This window comes from Halichoeres trimaculatus, unplaced genomic scaffold, assembly GCF_033239565.1.
Source record: "Halichoeres trimaculatus isolate MK-OKI-2021-1 unplaced genomic scaffold, fHalTri1.1 fHalTri1_scaffold_14, whole genome shotgun sequence".
NCBI classification, from domain to species: Eukaryota; Metazoa; Chordata; class Actinopteri; order Labriformes; family Labridae; genus Halichoeres; species Halichoeres trimaculatus.
The window spans coordinates 7795305-7815660 of NW_027437192.1; the positions used below are offsets into that span (position 1 = coordinate 7795305).

The 20356-nt window shown below is 40.5% G+C and overlaps 2 protein-coding genes across 3 annotated transcripts; both read left to right on the forward strand.

Annotated features, from left to right (window-relative positions):
- The first annotated feature begins 993 nt into the window (after positions 1 to 993).
- usf2 (upstream transcription factor 2, c-fos interacting) lies at positions 994 to 11098 on the forward strand. 2 transcript variants are annotated; one of them, XM_074687485.1, is made up of 11 exons: positions 994 to 1513; positions 2216 to 2259; positions 2441 to 2556; positions 4332 to 4451; positions 4578 to 4740; positions 4838 to 4925; positions 5229 to 5273; positions 5939 to 5997; positions 7646 to 7737; positions 8349 to 8477; positions 9703 to 11098. In XM_074687485.1, exons 1-11 carry the CDS (start codon positions 1476 to 1478, stop codon positions 9790 to 9792), a joined length of 984 nt encoding a protein of 327 aa, XP_074543586.1. In that variant the 5' UTR covers positions 994 to 1475; the 3' UTR covers positions 9793 to 11098. The 2 variants fall into 2 exon arrangements, with proteins under 2 accessions (XP_074543586.1, XP_074543587.1); XM_074687486.1 differs by lacking the exon at positions 5229 to 5273 and having other exon boundaries at positions 998 to 1513; positions 9703 to 11097.
- A 704-nt stretch (positions 11099 to 11802) lies between these two features.
- On the forward strand, positions 11803 to 20281 carry tekt2 (tektin 2 (testicular)). The gene is made up of 11 exons (XM_074686989.1): positions 11803 to 11939; positions 12565 to 12748; positions 12852 to 12977; positions 13078 to 13283; positions 13362 to 13505; positions 13679 to 13793; positions 15272 to 15379; positions 15460 to 15603; positions 15703 to 15782; positions 16058 to 16258; positions 20109 to 20281. The coding sequence occupies exons 2-11, from the start codon at positions 12593 to 12595 to the stop codon at positions 20146 to 20148; spliced, it is 1320 nt and encodes a 439-aa protein (XP_074543090.1). The 5' UTR covers positions 11803 to 11939; positions 12565 to 12592; the 3' UTR covers positions 20149 to 20281.
- The last annotated feature ends 75 nt before the right edge of the window (positions 20282 to 20356 follow it).

Sequence of the window (20356 nt, forward strand, 5' to 3'; positions counted from 1 at the left end):
ATTTTTATTTTCAATTCATTTTTTTTTCCATTTTATCTCTACAACCTAGCTACCTCTATGTTATTTATTTTGTCATGTAGCCTACGTGGTTTGTTTATCGTCAGTGTACCCATGTCAATGTATTGTCTTCTGTTGGTTTAGTGCTTTTGTTTTTTGGTTTACTGTGTGTAAGTTGTGTTTCACAGTTGTGCCTCACATTTTGAAAACATTTCAAACCCAAAATGTAAGTAGGAAAATGAAGATGCAGTTGAAGCAGTTTCAGAACTGCAAAAAGCTTACATTCGTTTTAATAGGGCAAGAAAAAAAATGTAGAAATTATTGAAGGTCTTCAAACTGTAAGTGTGAAAAATGCGAGCAGACATCTGAACGTTGTAAAAATAAACTGTGAAGGCTGTGAAGGATTAACATGGGGAGGTGATGTTCTGATCTCAGTGTGAACGGAGGGGAAGTCGTTTGACAGAAGCAGCATCGCCACTCCGGCTGAATTCCCCGGATTTAACTGACACAAACGTCAAGAAGTCGACGTTAGTGTACTATAAATCCACATGGTGTCAGATTTTAGCCTTGAAAGTGTCCTTCGCTGTCTAACATGACATAAAACTATAAATTATGAGCTGCATGTAATCGCGGAGCTTCGATTTGTAGCTCGACGTGGACAGTTTTTGTCATGTGGTTTGTTGGAAAACCCGTATTGGATCTCAGTGGTCACCTGGGTGAAGGACCTGAAAAAAGTGCCAATGGGCTGTTTTTTCGGTGTAAGCGATGGAAGACGAAAGCTGTGGTGTTTCATTTGTGCCTGAAAAGGAAAATAAAAATTTCCCTGAAGCTTGTGCAGAACAATGGACGTAAATACAAGTTTATAGAAAAATTAAACCTAACTCAGACACTATTATCTCCTTAGTAACGTCCGAACGCTTTAGCTTTCGAGGAGTCACGTGAATACTAGGTTACACACTGTGAAACCGTTAATCGAAAAGAAGAAAATATGAGATAAAGCACGTATTTCATCGTGTTAGAAAAAAACACATCAAGTAGTCCATTCCAGATCTTATTGAGCGCATGTCGCTGCCGCAGCTTTGCGCGGATAAACAGCAGCTGTGCACCGCGGAGCAACAATAAGAAACCCAAGGACAAAAAGATTTCCAACGAAATTAAAAAGGAAATAATCTCCCATCTGCGCATCTAGGAGCAAATCAATTAGACTTTAATGATCCTAAACCCCAGGCTGAAGCGCCGCCGCCTCCGTGAAGCAGCGTAGACACCCGGACTGCTTTTTCTTGTTTTCACGCACAGACGCAGACGGCTCCCTCCTGCTCGGCAGCGGCCTCCATTTTAGCTCCTTGCCCGGTCGTTGCCTCACGTGTCCTGGACTGTCTTCCTCACATGACCCGTGTGTTTGTCCCCGTGATCAACGCTTCCATCTCCGTAAATCAGTGTCGTTGAATATCGGCGTTTTTACACACCGGGAAAGCTTCATGGATATGCTGGAGCAGAGTCTGGACAGCTCGGCGAGGTGAGAGGCTGCTGCCCGCTTCCTGCTAAGCTATGGCTCCTAACACGGCCTAAAACCTATTTTCTCCTTGCAGCGCAGTGCTCTGTTTATAGACTGCATGCTCCAGATACTTTTGATTTCTGTGAATTGTTTGGGTTTTATCTTCTGGTTGAATCGGTGGCATGTGCAGATTGCATGAATGGTGCATTTCAACATCCTTTAAGACATTTTGAGCAGACTTTGTGCGCCTTTTTTGCAGATCTCTATCATCACGATTACTGTTTATTTACTTGACAAGACATACAAAAGCACAGAGGTACTATCTGAATATTTTTCAGACTATTATTGAGCTGCATTGGGCTGTTTTTGTTGCTTCTGGAGCTTTTTATTATTTAAAATCCTTGAAATATTCTTGGGTGGGCGGTGTTAGGAGTGTTGTAGTTATTGTAAAGTTTGTCTTGTCCTGTGCAGAAGATCAAAACCATTCCCACTTTTAATTAGTTCATCAAATTAGTCTAATATCTCACAGAAAGTTGCAGAAAATGTGATTTTTGTAACGCTTGAACGCCTGTTTGTGTATCACTTTATGTTTTTCCATCTTTCCTCATGTCACCACTTGATGGCGCTTTATCCCATTTACCCCCCTCAGCATGCATTGATAATAACTGAATGTTGATTTCAGTTTGCAATTGACTCATTCTCTTTTTGACTTTATTGTTTCAGTCACGACAAACAGGAAACAGAGGAGGTGGTGCAGCTACAAGAAGGTGGGTGCACAGTTTGTTCCCATCCTGATGCAAATATCTGAAATTAAAATCTGCATGTTTCAGTTTTGCTTCTTTTTAGCACATAGGAACATTTTAAAGAAAAGTGCATCCTCTCATGTGTGGTTTTTATGGTTCTGCTGTGATGCCACAAATCTCAACTCTGTTGACCTGTGTGTTGCAGGAGAGGCGGTTGGCTCGGAGGAGCAGACTGCAGTTACCATCACTGGTGTTCCTCAGGCTGCGTTCGCTGACCATAATGTGCAGTACCAGTTTCGTACAGAGAACAGTGGAGGACAGGTGAGCACAGTTACTTACGTTAGGCTTACATATCGTGTAAGATTCAACGAGATAAAGTTCTTTTTTTGTGAGAGAAACTGATACATCACATCACAGAAAAATCACACTCGGTATTAAAACCTTGAAGTTACTGAAAGGAGTGAGTCCGTCTTGTGTGTAAGAAATATGATTTATAAGGATGTGTGTGTGTGCTGAGTCTGGCTGTTTAAAGAGCTGTCATTACTCAGCTAATTGAGATGTCTTTGAGTGAGCCAATAAGCATTAGCTGAGTGAAGCTAAATGCCATTCAGAGTTGCAAAGGAACAAAATGTTTGATCTACACCTTCCACAAACAACACACTAAGTCCTTTTCAGTACTGAGAGTTGATCTTGACTCAGTGTGTGGGGTTTTTTTCTAGATCTCATTTCATGTTGGCTCTGATGTTTACTTACCTCCACCTTGGAACAACATAACTCAAAAATTAACAAACGGATCTTGATGAAATTTTCAGGGAATGTTCAAAATGAGATAAAGAAGAAGTGAATAAATTTTGGAGGTGATCTGTATCAGTGTCTGGATCCAGGATTTTTTTTAAGGATTATTTATCATTGTGAGATAGGGCCGTTTTCACTATATGTGTATATAACTCCACAATAAATGGTTGGATAATTTCTGACAGATGTAAAAGTACGATCCAGATCCTGGAAATATTCTGGATACTAAGATCCAGAATATGAAATATGTACTGGTTCATCATAATTTTCAACACTGTCAGGTAACAAATTATCGTACAAACCTGCAACTAACACCAAATTAAAGAAGACAGTCTGCTGAAAGGGAGTATAACATTAAAGTAGGACTAACACAATATGCTTATTGGAGGTCTGCGCTCTCTGAGTGCTTTTCTAGTTTGATTTTGATTTTATGCTGCTGCTGTACAAGCTGCTCTGAACTAATGACGCCTCGAGGGATCGATGATATTCTGAGTTGATTGCTGTCTGGCAGATGCGATAAGCTCATGGTAGACTGTAGATATTCCTGTTGCATATTCTACGTCAGGGGCTCACAAACTTTTCAGCCTCAAAAAAGCAGTGCCAGAGACTGGCAAGCCCCTGTTGTGGGAATAATAGGCCGATCCAAAAACAGACAAATCGAACCAAAAAAGGCAGAAGTCAATTAATTTAGCAGAGCGGTAGCAAATAAAAGAAAGAAATGTGCCTGCATGTTTTCCTTTATATAATATTTAATACATTTTTTATACATGTCTCAACAGAATTGTGCAGCAGTTGTGAGTTTTTCTAACTGCCACAGCTCCCAAAGTACCCTAGGAAACAGATGCTGGCAAATTATTAACACATTTTTTTTATATACAAAGCTTCTTTTAAAACAAGTGTTTACAAAGCGCTTTAACAGACAAAACATGGCAGAGAACTAGGAGAAATAAAAATGAATTTTTAACCAAAAGAGAAAAGTCTAGAGAATTCTTACAATGCAAGAACAAAATACAATTGAGGCGGATGGATTTTCAACATTACGATAAAAGGGAAGCAAAGTGTTAAAGGAATTTGGTGGATGAGCAAATACATAGATGAATAAACAAATGTGTAAATCAAAGAGGAGGTCAAAGGAAGTGTCGGAAATAAGCAGATTAAGAGTAAAAATGTACAGTATGTGATGTAAAGATAAGGTTTTCTTATCTGAAAGAAGACAAAAGTCAGAAACGGAACCTGTCTGGTGTGAAGTTTCTCTGTGTAAACACTTTTTTTTCAACCTGTGCTCTTTGCTGTGTCCTCAGGTGACCTACCGCGTGGTTCAGGTTACAGACGATCATTTAGACGCTACAGCAGACGGGACAGGCGCTGTGAGCGTCGTCTCCACAGCAGCGTTCACTGGAGCCCCTCAGGCGGTGGCACAGGTGAGTAAACGCACCTCGAGACTAAAGCAGCTGCAGAGATGTTTGTCTTTAAACCTGAACATACGGAGAAAACAGCTTCTGTTGTGTTTTGTTTTTACTCACTTCTCTCCGTCCTGATCTTTTCAGGCTGTTATCCAGAACCCTTTCAGCAACGGGGGCAGTCCTGCAGGGGAGACGGTTGGAGGGGAGACGAGATTTGCATATTTTCCTGCTGCAACTGTCAGCGATGGGACAGCCACAGCCGTGTCGGTGCAGGCCACCGCCGACCAGACCATCACACAGGCCGGAGGTAAGGACACGGACGTGATCTCTGAAAGGAAGAGTAACTTTTCACAGACTTTCCTGTGCTGAGTTTAGAGCTTGAGTATGAGTCTTTGTGTCTTCAGGTCAGTTTTACGTGATGATGAGCCCCCCTGAGGTCCTGCAGACGACAACGCCTCGCACCATCGCCCCACGCACACACACCTACACTGCGTGAGTATCACACACAGCCCCTTCACTCTGTCATCCCTCCCCTGAAGTAACCAAATCACCATAACCTCCCTCCATGTTTGGCCAGTTTCTCACCTTCACATCCCCTCACTCCCTCTCCTCCTGTAACCTCACTGTGGATCAGATTTTCTGAATCTCTTCCTCCCCCCTCTTTGTGGATTGATTAGTTTTATCATTATGTGTTAAAAAGAAAGAAAAAAGATACAACAGCGAATCATTATCCATCGTTTAAAACATCCAACATCTGAAAAACCACACTCTGTCCTACTTACCTGCCATCCCCAGAGACCTCGGTGAAAGCGAGATGTTGCAGCATGGCAGTTCAAACTGGTGAGAAGAACTTTCACATACGCCCCCACCCATTCAGCCCCCGTCATGTGTTGTAGAGGCAGACGTTTGGTGGATCACTGAGCAGTCACTGGCACCTTTGTGTGTTGACAGGATTGTTAAACGGCAGCCTCAGCCAAACAATAAACCGACTGTATGTCTGGATCCTGTCGGCATAAATGTGGCTCTTAGCATTTCATGCATCATAACTCAGTATCTGAATCCTTGAGGAGGATTTCTTAAGGCAAAAAAAGCTCAAGAAAAGTTACAGTAGTAAGACACTGAACACTTTTACTTCACTTTTTAAAAATATATACCCCAGTGGCTACTTTCACTATTATTTATTTCTACTTGCACTTAATCTTACATTTGTGTTTTTAGGGTCTAGCATTTCTAGAAAAGTTGTTTTAGTTACTTTTATGATGTAACACACAAGTCTTACTTATGCATGCCACATTAAGGTACAGTGCTGCAAAACTTGTGTCCATTGTGTTAAATATGCAACAACAAAAGCCACAAAATCAGGGCTTTTGTATTTGAGCTTGTGAAAAGTTTTTCTTAACTGGAATAAGTTGAAGTTGTAGGTAATTAATTGTTATGAATGAAAAGTAAAAATCTGACTTTTGACACATAACCTTTTTGTCACATTTGTCTTGCTGTCTTTCCAGGAAGGTGGAGGGTCCACGGGCGCCCAGAGATGAAAGGCGAAGAGCACAGCATAATGAAGGTACGGTGACAATGTTTACATAAATATTCACTCACCTGCCACTTTTTTAGAAGGGGTGTGACAAAAAAACACAACAAAAAACGATATATCGGGATTTTTTGTTTGACAATATCAAAATCGGGGTTCCTTTTTAAAAATCTTTTTTTTTCTTCAAATTCAAATTCTTTAAGCCTTTCTTTGTTTATAAACTGGATTGGGAAAAAGTTTCCACTTTTCTCCAGCAGAGGGTGAAATGTTTTTCTCTGACTCACATGATGTGCATTTTATGGGGAAATATGACTCCTGATATAGTCTGTAGAAATTAGCATCATCATTCAACTTTTTCACATGGCCTGGTGTTAAAAAACAAACTAAAATCACAAAAAAATGTAACCACCATTTAAATCAAATCAGGACCCCAACAATTGTAACAGAATTGAATCGCTGGAATACCATGTCGTCCCAGCCCTATTTAGTACACACAATGCTAGTACCAGGTTGGACCCCCTTTTGCCTCAGAACTGCTTTAATCCCTGGTGGTGTAGATTTGACAAGGTGCTGGAATAATTTCTCAGAGATTTTGCTCTATGTTGGCATGTGTTAAGGAAGATAGATGGTCAAAGAATTTCTCGTGTTGTTTCTCTTTTATATATTTCTGTTTCTTTCTTCTATATTATAAAAAACATTGGACTGGGTTCATAACAGAAATAAAACAATGGGATAAGAGTGACGTGGGAGAGTCACTGGGTTGTCATATTTTTTTGGAATGCATCATTTTTGGAGTGGGGGCTTAGTTACCTTTAGGTCATCATAGTAATCTTGAAAAGTGAAGGAAGGGGGGAACCTGTGAGCTGGACTCTCTTGAACCCCAAGATTCCCCAGACATCCCACACCTCTTACTACTCATTAGAAACCAGTTATTACCCTTTTGTTGAAAATCAACTCAAAAACTATGAACTCAAAGACGCTTGGGCTCGCCACTTCCCTTCTTTTGGATCCACACTGTATATGTTAGGGTTAGCTCCCAGGTTTATACTTTTCCTTAGACATTATCCAACCCTTAACACATGATTACAACACACACTGTGGTCACAAAGAGTGGAAATGGTCAGCAACAATACTCAGGTAGGCTGTGGACTTTAAACCATGCTCAGTTGGTACTAAGGGGCCCAAAGTGAGCCAAGAAAGACTCCCTCTCACACTATTACAGCAGCAGCCTGAAGTGTTGATACAAGGCAGGATGGATCCATGCTTTCATGCTGTTTACTCCAAACTCTGAGAATGTGGAGTAGAAATCCAGACTCGACAGTTATTCAATCTTCTGTGGTCCAGTTTTGGTGAGCCTATGTGGATCGTAGCCTCAGTCTCCTGTTCTTAGTCGACAGTAGGGTCACCCGGTGTGGTCTTCTGCTTTAGCCCATCTGCCTCAAGGTTGGACGTGTTGTTCAGAGATGGTCTTCTGTAGACCTTGGTTAAGTTACTGTTGTCTCTCTGTCTTCTTCAACCAGTCTGTTGAATCTCCTGTGATCACTGGCATCAACAGGGCACTTTGTCCCAGAGAAATGCGGCCATGTGATTGGCTGATTGGATATATTGGAGTGCATATAGATATAAACTGTTGTTTATGACTCACAGCTTGGTGCTGATAATAAGTGTCCTCTTTTTTCAGTGGAGAGAAGACGGAGAGATAAAATTAATAACTGGATCGTCACACTTTCAAAGATCATCCCTGACTGCAGCGTAGACAGCAGAACTGGAGCGGTGAGTACTGAAATCAAATATCCCTCAAAATAACGCCCCTCTTCATATTGCTTAGTGCAGCTCTCTGCACATAATAATAATAATAATAATAATACAACAACACTGAAAAAGAACAGAGACCTGATCACAACAGAGCTTCATTCTGGCTTTTACAGACTCAAAATAAAGACAGGAGCCACAGTTTTCAGAGCCAGCACAATCCACCCTGTCTCCTCTTAATGGATTAAATGTGGTCAAACTGCTGACAGAGGCTGCTCTAAGTCTCTCTTTTTAGATTTCCATCTGCAAAACGCTGACCTATTTTGTTCTTGGATAAATGCACTTTCACCTACTGCATGTTTGCTAAAGTGAAACTGTCTAAAACACCAAACACAACCAAGCATGCACAGACTTCACCAGAAAGTATCTGTTTTAACCGGGGATGTGGTTGTTTTTCAGCCTGTTTGTCTGATATTGCTCTATACATGACCACAGATTTGATTAAAAGATCTTGAAGTCAGCAGGGGGAGAGTCCCGGGAGATTTGAGTGAAACAGAAGCTACTGTAGAAAGGAAGCGATGAGTCATGTTGCACCCATTTGATCTTCAAAACATCTGTGTTGTTTTTCTCAGAGTAAAGGAGGCATCCTGTCCAAAGCCTGTGACTACATCCGAGAGCTGCGTCAGAGTAACCAGCGACTGCAGGAGAGTTACAAAGAGGTGGAGCGGGTGGAGATGGACAACGAGCTGCTTAGACAACAGGTGACTGGGACAAAGCCATAGACTGTAAAAAAAAAAAAAAATGGACGTCCGCTTGCTCGGCTCAAAGTGAGGTCTCCATAAAAAGTGCTCCCCCTGGTGGCTGGCTGCAGTATAGGTTGAAAAATCCATCTCCCAGTCATTCCAGATGGGCTGTGGTTAAACTTTAAAAAATTAATACACCTCGTAGAAATGTTTCTCACGTCTGATTGTTGTGGTGATTTGAAGATATCATTTGGCTGCCTTGTATTCAAGTCCTCTTTTTTTCTGAAAAGTTTTGTTTTCATTAGTTATACAAGGTTAAAAACAAGGCATTACGTAACGTTTAAGGATGATTGACAGCTTCCGTTCTTGTGTATTTTTTCCGGGGACTGTAAAATATGTCAGGAGGTAGGGCAAAGAAGTGATTAGACTCTCGAAAGAGAAATAATAATTATTGTTTTTGTCACCCAGCTCCACTCAGATTCTCCCAGAATCCCTTGCAGTCTCTACTGCACAGACTCTGGCAGCAATTGCTGCCAATGGCTGCGCCTGTGGCGGGGGTATTTTGGCTTCAAAACAGTAAAATGATAAATGGTGGAGCCACGCTGTCCACAAACTGTCTCAAATTCAAAGTACAAAACTGAAAATGTCTTGCTTCCTTAAAGCTACTTGTTACTATTATTAATTTTTTTTTTCTTTTTCTATCCTGGAAATAAATATAGGGGGGATTTTTGGTTTTCTAATATTCTAAAAAATATATGAAATAATAAAATATTTTTTAACAGTATTTGTTTGTATTTAAGACTGTGAATTTGTGAATATATTTTCAAATGATTGGTAAATATTTAGAAGTGACTATTTAGGTATATTTTGGCTTGAATTGCTCCTCTCTAGTTTTTATCTCCTATGATTTTTCTCTTAAATTTTATTATTTAGCAGCTGATGTAAGATTTTCTGTTTGCACAAATTGCATCTTGTTAAACAGATTTACGTTGAAGTTTTGATCTTAGTTTCTATGCCAACAGTAGTTTTTCAGCCCTCCTTGGGTTTTCAGAAAAATAATTACAAATGTAGGAAAACTCTGAATCTTAGAAATAGTTAAATTTGTTTGTATTCTACATACATGCATAATGATATCCAATCCTTTGCTGTTGTCCCTCTTGATAAAAAATTGTGCACACATATTGCCTTGTTTCTATGCACGTTTGTGTACCTCTCATGGATTTTTCTCTGATTTTCTCCCTAGATCGAGGAACTAAAGAATGATAACGCACTTCTTCGAGCGCAGCTACAACAGCATGGTGTAGAAGTCAATGGAGATGCAACACCACAGTGATGGTGGACTGGACATGCTAACACTGCAAACACAATGTTGCATCCCCCAGCCCCCAAGAACAGTACAAGGAAAGGATTGACAGCAAGAGACTATTTCCATCCAAAATTGGACACAGAAACACACACAGGGCTTGTTGGAAAGAGAAAAGAAAAACTGAAGGACTACAAACTGAAAACGCCTCCTCCTGTTCTCGCAGTTTGAAGGCTAAATGCTCTGAAATCTTTAACTGTGTAGCTAAATGAACCTCTCACCTCTGCTTCAAGGAAATCAACCTCTCTCCAGCACCACCACGCTTGCACCAAACATTCTTTCTACTTTAAATTATGAACCTGCCACAAGGATTTTACTTTTAATGATCTCACCTTTTTATCATCCCACAACTCTTCCTTCTTTCTTTCTTTTGTTTTAGTTGATCTTTGCTGTGTTTAAAACTACTAAATGTGACATGAATGATAGCTCCGATTCCTTTTAATTTATTGGTCTGTAAGAAATGTGAACACGGGAAGAAAAGCTGATCCTTGAATTTACTCTTTCCCCAGCTACAAAATTGTGCTTTTACTGTCATGGATCATTTGTTGATCTGTGTGCAGTTTAAAGTAACATTTCTGCCACCTGAAAGTGTCACTCCATGAACCAGGCAGAGCTCACAAATTCAATAAACAGAGTCCAGTGTTTGTAAACTCAAAACATTTAATACTTCTCACAAGGTTGGAGTGAAAGCGGCCTTGACAGCACAGGCCTCAAGATTTAATTTAAAGTGCAAGGCCTTAATAGAAGCCTGTTGGAGAACCTAGGTGATCATATATAGCTCAGGTAATCGGGATAGTGCACTGGCAAGTGGTTCCCAGAGTCAATGAAGTCTTTACAAATAGAGATCATTTCTCTAGTGTGTCCCTGTTAGGTGCAATGTACAGATATATGAGAGTATGGATATGATTTACAATGTGTAAATCATTTTTAACGGGCATTAAAGTAAAGTTTGTTTGTATATCTGCTTAATCGGTCACTGATGTAATGCACTGAAAGAGAGGCTCAGTTGTAGGAGGGTTTTGTTTGAGACTGGCCTCTGTTTGGCCCACTAATCCTGCTGCATTTTAGTGGCTTTTTTGCAATATTTCCTAATTCTTAAACACTTGGGAACCCTTGCTGGTGACTGAAGGCCTTAAAACAACAACCGTGGTCATGAATGTGCTGAGGGTATTTTAGATGCAAGTGATGAAAACTAACCAGCTTTTGTCTACACTGAAAGTCACCACAGCATGGAAATATAACCACTGGCATGACTAATTCTGATACTACAATAAAACAGAAGTGTTTATACCTGAGTTTGGTTTATGGTTATGCATAAATTTTAAGGCAAAACACCACAGAAATTAACTGAACCTTCTGTGTGCATGTGGTCTTTCCATTTTAGTACTTAGGTTTAGAGTATGACTTGTTTTAAGTTTTTAGTAAACTTGCAAAGTTTCATTGTTCCAAGCATAGGTAAAACAACTAATTAACAAATTTTCCCAACAACTTTTAAAATACAGAGCTTAAAATCACCATTGAACGATGGTGCAGTGGTTTAGGTGGTTACTTGACTTTTTACCAAATAATTTGTAGATTTATATATAAGCAGGTTTCTGCTCATATTTTGACCTTTTCTCTGTAATTTAGATTTAGCATCTCGAAATTTTGACAAATTAGCTCAAAATTTAGCTCTGGTATCTCCGTTTTCTATTTTTTTTTAATCTATTCATTTAAATCTAGTCTTAATTTCGATGTTTAATTTAATAATTTTGTATTTCGTAATTTTGACTTTTCATCTCATAATTTCAATTCATTATCTTAAAATTCGACCATGTGTTTGACACGAATTGCTAACTTTTGACTTCAATACGTAACGTGAAAATACAGCAAATGCAATGGGTTTGTTTTCGGTGCCACTAGCAACCTTTCATACCGTGACGCATAAATTAACTGGAACAATATGCGTCAGTTATGGATCCTAACGGCCGTGACGTTACAAACGTGCTTTTAAATAATTTAAATTTCCGTTGACCGTTTGTCTCCTCGTTGCCGCGCGACAGTAACTGTAGTTGCTAAGGCAAAACTTGCCCAGGAGAAGCTGCACGCGCCGTCTTACTGATCCTTCTAGAATTCGGGTGAGTTAACGTTCCACTTCAAGAAACTCCAACATGAGACCGAAAATTGTCACAGGGTTAAGATGTAGCTTCGTAAACATGGAGTTTGGATTGATGATATCACAAGCTTTGTTGTTGTTTGGGGAGCTACTTCACTTTATGACCTGTCACTTAAGCATGTAGCCCTAACAACTCGTTTTATGAGGTCTGTCTAATTATTCTGTGTCATTCCTGTTAAAACCAGTCGCCTACAGCTCGTCAGTCATGTCATTTCAAGCACTGTTTTTCTCTAGAAAGTTCAGTTGTATTATATTAACTACTTCATAAGTATGTAAGCTCAAAGGAAAAAGGGTAAGTCATATGACTTAATATGGAAGATGCATGGTACAAATTAATATGCAATAGCTATAGCTAACAGCTTAGACATTAGCTCAATAAAGGATATACCTCTTGCAGGCTAAAAAGCTAACAGCAAATTCTGTGTCAGAATTCTGACAGTTACATACATTGACTTTATAGTTAATCTACCAATTTTTTTTTTTAATGAGTTGTAGTTTAGTAGAAATAATAGTAAAAAGTTAAAAGAAGGGTGTTAAATATGTACACTAATTTACAAATCTATATATTTGTTTCCTGTCAATCTTAGTATACTTGTAGGTTTCTCTAACAGAAGGATGTCTGCACTTCGTGCAAAGCCTGGCCTACGCCACAGTGTGTCAGAGTGGTACAGCAACAACCACCAGCTGTCTGCCACAGCACAACACGAGAGAGACATCTCTAATGTGATCCGGCAGGAAGGGAGGTCACTGCGCAATGAGACCAGCAGTAAGGTGAGTTCTGTAAGATTAAGAGTTTTCTTAAACTCTACAGATGGATAATATTTCATAAGAGGATGTACTTTAAGATTAATGCACTGACACGTTTACCTTTAAGACAACCTGGGATGAGAGTAACACCTCTCACAGGTTGAGTGACCGGGCCTGGGATGTTGCTCGATGGAAGGATATGTTAGAAACCTGCGCGCAGAAAGTGGATGAAGAGATGGAGGCTCTAACGCTGGTGATTCTTCCAAAAACCCTCTAAAAAATGAATTACAAGAGGTAGTTTATTAAATGCCTGACTTTATGTCTCACATCTGCCTTAATGTGTGTTGGGTTAGTCTAAAGAGCAAACCGAGCAGGCGTTGGCTGCGACTGCCGTTCCCCAGGAGGTCACCAGTGAATGCATAACACTGAGGGACGGACGTCGAGGTTACGAGCTGGTCACTGACCCCGTAGACGAACAGCTGAAAAAAGAAGCACAGCTGATCGAAAAAGTGCAGCAAGTTCTGCAGCAGCACATAGACAAGGCCTTTGAACAGCTGTGGTAAGAGATGCTTTAACAGGAACAGTTTCTACTTTTGTTTATTCTCCTCTTCTTCATGACTCTTTGTGTCTGTTTCAGTGTTTTACAAGAGGCTCGGCATCAGCTGACTGCTGACCTCCAGAATAAGATGGACGCCCTGGACATTGATATGTCCTGCCTGTCACTTACAATAAAGTCACCTCAGATCTCTCTGAAACCGAATCCTACTCGCATCCCATCAGGGTAATGTTAAGATGAGAGTGCGAATAAAATCACAAGAGATATTACACAAACTATTTTCCTAAGAAAGCTCTGAATTGGAGTAAAACCAACCAGTATAATAACCTTTTTGCAGAATAAATTAAAATTCTGAGTTTCTTTTCTAAAATGAAATGTCTGTATCTTCTTCATTTTAGTTCCTCGAACCCCCAGGAATGGGTCCAGTTCAGCCAGTACAATGTTGTTCATGCTCAGGAGGCCATGCATGTGTCTCAGCGGATGAGGGAGGATATGAGTCTCACCAGAGCTCAGGTTTTCTACAAGACCGCCAGACCACACATTTAACGTTTGGGGCAGCAGCTCCACCAACATGAAATCTCACAGATGCTTCAGAAGATGAACAAAAAGGGAGGGCAGTCAACATCATTATATATGTTTGTGTTCATTGCTATGCTCATTAGATCTAATATCAGGTAGATGACACTCTACAGTCTGCTGCGCTCATTGGTTCTTGCGAGAAGGCAGTCCAACCAGGAATCATATATATCAAACATGTTAACATTATAATTCCAGATTGAGGAGTCTCCAACACGGCTCTGAGTAATTGAGTAGTTGTAATAAGACCTAACACTTGATGATTCTTTGACTGAATAATCGGTTGCAGCCATAGACTGCATAAAACATGGATGTAGTCTCTGCACGTCACCGTCTGTTCCTGTAGAAAAGAAGCCTATCCGTGGATGCAGCCACCATAGACTGTATAAAACATGGACGTAGTCTCGCCGACGTCACCCGTCTGTTTTTGAAACGGAAAATGGAGCACATCGGCTATAGCGGCCATATTGGTAGTGGCAAGGGCTTCGCCTACAGCTGTAGGGCGCCTGTCGGTCACATGACCCTTAACTGTGCCTCTTATTGGGGGAGCTTGCGATCTTAATATCCTCTGAACGGCTGAGTTAGAAAAAAATTCAACCCCTGTACAGTGGATGGATTTTTTGAACCAGGCTGTAAATAGGTTAATTTCTGCTTTGAAAACAACTTTTTGGGCTTGGTGTGTATGTGACTTCCTCTACTTCCAGAGCCAGCCTCAAGCTAAAACTCGAGAAACAGAAGATTTTAGCACTTCAGCATTATCTCATATTCCCAGACCGGAGGTTGCCGCTTGGCAGCCACATTTGCTATGAACAATTACAGGGCGCCCATCAGTCACGTGACCTGAGCTGTGTCTTTGATTGGATAATCCAACGATCCTAATAACTTCTAAACTGCAGTTAAATAAAAATTCACACACCCTGCAGTGTGTGCCTTTAGCAAAGGGACTGCAGATGTATACTAGCTTTAAGCTAACTCTGGTACAATGCGTGTTCCCTTTATAAAATAAATAAATAAAAAGAAATCAGCATTTTAGACCCAAGCTGTTTTTGAACCAGGGTGTTAATATGTTTTTTAATGCCATAAAGTCTGTTTTTTTTGGCTTGATGTGTATGTGACTCCCAGTCTCTCTGCAGCCCCCCTTAAGCGGATTCTCAACAAACGGCAACTTTTGGCACTTCCGCATAGGCTCTATTTTTCTAAACCAGATGTTGACCCTTTGTTGCAGCAAGCCCCAAATCGACTAATGACGCCATCACTGGGGGAGACAAATCTGGCCCCAAATTTCACTTAGAATAGTTGAGTGTGTGGCTAGCGTAAAGTAAACTCCAAAAGTATGACAGCCTTAAAATTTCCTGTTGATTTACAAAACTTGAGTGAACATTGGCAAAACGTGTGATTGTTTCTTTATTTCTTAGCTGCAGAGTGAGTTGGACTCTCAGCGCAGGGCGACAGAGTTCGCCCTGCGAAAGCGAAATCATCATGAAGAGCAGGCCCGAGATGAGCTGGAGTGGCAAATCAAAAATGTAAGATGTCTTAAAACAAAACCTAATGCTTTCATTTCTCTCTTTTACTGAATTCTTTCTTTTTCCCTCTCTGCTCATAGACTGAAGATGAAATGTCAGACATGGAGAGAGACATCCACGGACTTGATGCAGACATGCAGGCCAAGACGGCCTCTCTGAAACTGGCTCACACCAGACTGGAGAACAGGACCAGCAGACCTGGCATGGACCTGTGCAGAGATGAGGTTTGAATGGAGTGACAGCAGTGGATTGAATGCTACAATTAAAGAAGAAAACACTTTGACAGACTCCTCATGGTGCGTCTTTCCCATATGTGTTTAAAGGTGCAGATCGGCCTTGTTAATGAGGTCCACCAGCTGGAGACGACAATCATGGCCCTGAAACAGAAGCTGTCGGAGGCTCAGTGAGTCAGAGTATTGTCACTGAGTCTTTAGGGTAGCCATGTTTTATTAAACTTAGAGTTTTTCAGCTTCTCCTGAGGGAGATCAAGGGATGCACAGATGCACAGAATCATATCTTTATTGCATCATTTCAGCACCAACAAGCTAGTGTATCTACGAGATGATCCAGACAATATGGTTTTATTTAGGTAGGAGTAGTCACCTGTTTGACAAACTGATATGTAAAAGAGAAACAAATAATGGTATCTCTTTGTAACATTTGTGACTTTCATCCCAGGAACTCGCTGCAGAAGATGAAGCTCCATCACAGCCGCATGCTGCAGGATCTTTCCAGAAAACAGGAAGCTCTGTCTCTGGAACAACGAAGCATGAACACACGTACCCGCCTCGTGCCCACCTCCTGCTCTGATAAAACCTCCGTGCTGCTGGTTCCCCTGACTAACTCGAGTGGGAGGAGCAACCTGCAGCTGCTGGCTCAGTAAGACCAGGGGAAACAGATGTTAAAGGGAAGAGACATATGAGGATAATTAACTCATTTTTATTTTCACAAAAAAGCAACTAACACTTGAGACCAATCAAAAATCATGATAAAAAAACAAACACTTTGTTTTTTTATTCATCATTATTAGAATGGTATGATCATGAAAAAACACTTGATTCTTTTTTGTGTGTAATTTATTTGAGGTTGCTCTGTGTGAGATGTGTCTCATATCTTATGTTTTAAATTAATTTGTTTCATTAACTCTGTTCAAGAACTGGGAATGAAGCATCACCCATCGGATCCATCTGTTTATCCTTTGTAGTTTGTCTCCTCTCAGAATTAAGGAACTACGTAATAAATTCAACATGACAACACGCTCATATTCAGGATTAGTGAGGTCATTACTTTTCCTGGCGATGAGCTTTAATGGTTTTGTTTGGCTGCTTTTTTAGTGTTTGATTTACTGATGTGTTTGGAGCATGAAAACAGAGATAAGGAGGTGAACTTTGACCCTTACAGTTTATGTGGTTAGTGTAAAATCTGGTAAACAGGCATTAAAAATCATCCCTCAGACAGTACCACCATAAAACTCGCTGGGTTTTGTGTTTTTATAATGATTCAGGGTCTGATTTTGAGAATTGGGTGGTTTATGTTTCATCTTCCTCATCTGCGGTTAAAATCAGTTCTCAGATAATGCAATTTACTGTCTGCTTGGAAAAAGTCTTATCAGTTGTCCTCCACTAGTAATAAATCACGGTTTAGTACAATTGCCAGCATGTCAACAGATCCATTTATCTAAACATTGAGCTGATGTACAGACTGAAAGACTACAGACAGAGAAGACTTGATAATACTCAGTTACTGGAAGATGAATGATGAATCTCAGCTCTGAAGGCTCAGATCTATGTATTATTTGAATCATTAAAATCTTTAAAAAGACCAAGTTCATGTTTTTGTAAACTTCATTCACATATTCTGTGATTCTTGGGATCATTCCCTGGTCCTGACCCACGCTTTCCTCACATCTTCTGTCTATCTATCCCATCAAGTGGATCAAAAACAAAGTGGATGTGGTCTCACAGGATCTGGATTTCCATGATGGGCAGTGTTTTTCGGACGTAAAGCCAATCAGAAAATTGTTTTTAGTGAAGTAAAACTGTGGTTTCACGTGGATGAAAGGCCTTAACGCATAGAAATACATATGATTTCCCAGATGCTCGACTACGTGTGGACGTGGCCTAAGTGTCAGTTCTGATACCTGATACCTTGACTTTGGCATTGGCTGATAACGATACTGATCAGATCTGATACCAGTATTAATTCTACTGTCTGAAATCAAAAATATGAGGATAAGATGGAGAACAATGATTATGCAACTTTAGGTTTTTAAACTTGAATTGATGGATCAGCCCAATGGAAGAGACCATTTCTACCAATGTCCAATCGAACATTTTGAATCTGTATCAAACTGATACCAGGATTTGATCAGCTAATCCTTAACGATGGTAATTCTGACAATAATTTATGCATCTCTATTAAAAAAAAAAAGGTGTCATCACGCAGGGGAGTTGATTTCAGCTTGAGCATCAAATCTGCTCAACGCTTTGTTACAAAGCCAATCAGTTCACATTTCCAACAACCGCAAATGCACCCGAAATGATTGACCTTTTTGAATTTAGGACACGATGCTATCAGCATCCTTAAGAACTGTACGCAGAGAAAAGGATTATTCTGGCACAATTCCCCTACTTCCAAATGTTGAACAAGTAGTCTCCAAAAGTTTAAAAATCCTGCAACACTTGTAGGTTTAAAAAAAACTTTATTCTATACTAATATTAGAGTTTGACCCTTTTAGCCATCTAATCTTTAAGGTCTATAATTGCAAGTAAGTTAAAAGTTAAACAGTTTAATTTCAGGAAATAACCACTGAAATAAGACAGAGTGAAGCCTCTGTGTATCTTACTGTCTGCTGTTGAAGTGAGACCAACATATAACAGGTGAATAAAAGAAATGTAGTGAACGGTAAGTCTTACCTGGAAGATATAGGTACCACGACTGATGTTTTTTGCAGTAATTCAATAGTGTTAGAAAATAAAGTGAGCTTTTAATTTACAGGTATCAGATGGAAACAAATACAACTCCAAATTTCCAGGCATGCTTACTTTTAAAGGTACAGTCTGCAGGATTTTCATCAATCAATCATCTCCTACAAGCTTCTATACATGTCTGTTAGTGTCTATGTCAGCCTCGAAACCCTCTCCTCAGCCTGTATGTTGATGTTTTGGTTGTATCAGGATGTTTCTGGGCAGAGAGTGACCATGGTTACAAGAGCCAATCACGGCCCACCTAGTGCCGAAGTGACTTTGTATGTTGTTTAGATAGTGGAAGAAGCTATCCTGAGCGGCTACGATAGTGGACACAACCAAAATGAAACAAAGCAAAACAGATAAAGCTCTCTACTTAATGTGGGTGAAGCTTGGCCTGACTTTCTCTCACTTTTGGGCAATTGGAGAGAAGCACAGGAAAAAGAGCGACACAAGTTAGCTTTCTGCTAACCATGTATGTGTCAAATACCATGATTAGCTTGTGCTAACATGCCAAGGCAGGTGCACGTCTCTAGAGTCTCTCCCACGTAGAAACATGATGCTGCAGGTGTTTGCTGGAGAATGTGCTCACCTAATCGTGGTCAGAGGCAGTGGGTGTGTGCTGCTGCTGGCACTGAGCCAAGTAGGAGGAGCCCAGTTTGAAGTTGTGTTTACAATCAACAAAAATTCCTGCAGACCCTACCTTTAAATTCAAACTACCATAATTCTTCTTCAGTCTTTTGGTACTGCATTGGGATCCACATGCAAGGACGTTCCAATCACAGTCAACAATTGATGCAAGATGTTCTCACTATCGTAACTTTAACTCTGTCGTAACCCAAATGGTGATATGACAATCATGTCTTCACAACTTTTTTCTGCTGCCCCAAAATGGCCCTAAAAAATCAGTTTGGTTTTAGAGATTTGGATTTTGCTTTCTACCCTGGTTAGTTTGGATTAAGTTTGAATCTTCAGTGGAGAGGTGAACACTACAACAACACAGTTTTTCATCACATGAGAAAATCAATATGAATGTGTGTCATTAAAAAAACCTACTTTTGCCTCCAGGAAAACAATACAGGAGTGTTTGGCCTCACTTGAGCTAATAAACCAAATAAATATGTACTCATCACTTTGCCGACTCACTGCAACAAATCAGAAGAGTAACTACACACATTTGTTCAGAGCAGTGGATCAATAGACTGATCAAACAGCGAGCAGCCGTGTTATGCTCGCCGCAGCTCTCTTCCTGGAAAACCGTTTCTTGGTATCTGTTTTTCTGCTCTAATAAAATGCCTCTGCAACAAGTCCCACTGATTTTCTGCTCCATTTTCTCCACCAAAAGCCTTCTGCATGGCACACCCACTCCTTTCTCTCCTGCCTCGCACTCACTTCCATACTAACACACACTAAAAATCTCATTCTCCATCATAAACCTGCCTTCACGCCACAAACAAGCCACCACTTCCCAGCCCAGCCCATCCCGTCCTCGCATCGGCCATCAACTTCAGCAAACTTCAGCAGTTTATGACTTTACTGCCCGGCTCTACAGTTCATTTAGACGGCCTCTGCTTTGAGAGGATGGCCATGTGTTTCCTGACGCACTGATTCTTCTGAATCATTTCACTTAAGGGCCCAGATGCTACCTGTCTGTTGCCTTCCACTGAGAGGGCAATTAAGGCGCCTTGGTGCCGGCTAAATGCCCCTGACTTCCACATGAGTGGCTTCGCCTTTTTATCTGCTTTTCTGTCATGATGTCGTAGGTGCCTCGCCCACCTCGTGCCCACATGCATCAGCAACTAAGTGGCCACCGCCTCCATTTTGCTGTCACCTGTGCCAGAGATGTTCCCTTTGAGTCCGAGCTCAGACGGAGGCAGAAACCAAACCCTGAAGCAGTTCTTCTTCCAGCTTGTTGACGGATTTTTCTGGAGCTTTAATCTTTAAAAGATGCAGTTGGGAAATGAAGGATACAGAAAGACAATGGACCCAGGGGATCATGAAGTAAGCCTTT

Excerpts from the sequence above, each read along its gene's own strand:
- usf2 (XM_074687485.1), top strand. The coding sequence starts at position 1,476 with ATGGATATGCTGGAGCAGAGTCTGGACAGCTCGGCGAG. Across the intron at positions 4,452-4,577 it reads CCCCTCAGGCGGTGGCACAG|GCTGTTATCCAGAACCCTTT; the intron begins GTGAGTAAACGC and ends TGATCTTTTCAG. Across the intron at positions 5,274-5,938 it reads CAGCATGGCAGTTCAAACTG|GAAGGTGGAGGGTCCACGGG; the intron begins GTGAGAAGAACT and ends CTGTCTTTCCAG.
- tekt2 (XM_074686989.1), top strand. The coding sequence starts at position 12,593 with ATGTCTGCACTTCGTGCAAAGCCTGGCCTACGCCACAGTGTGTCAGAG. Across the intron at positions 12,978-13,077 it reads AGATGGAGGCTCTAACGCTG|TCTAAAGAGCAAACCGAGCA; the intron begins GTGATTCTTCCA and ends GTGTTGGGTTAG. Across the intron at positions 15,380-15,459 it reads TGGAGTGGCAAATCAAAAAT|ACTGAAGATGAAATGTCAGA; the intron begins GTAAGATGTCTT and ends CTCTGCTCATAG.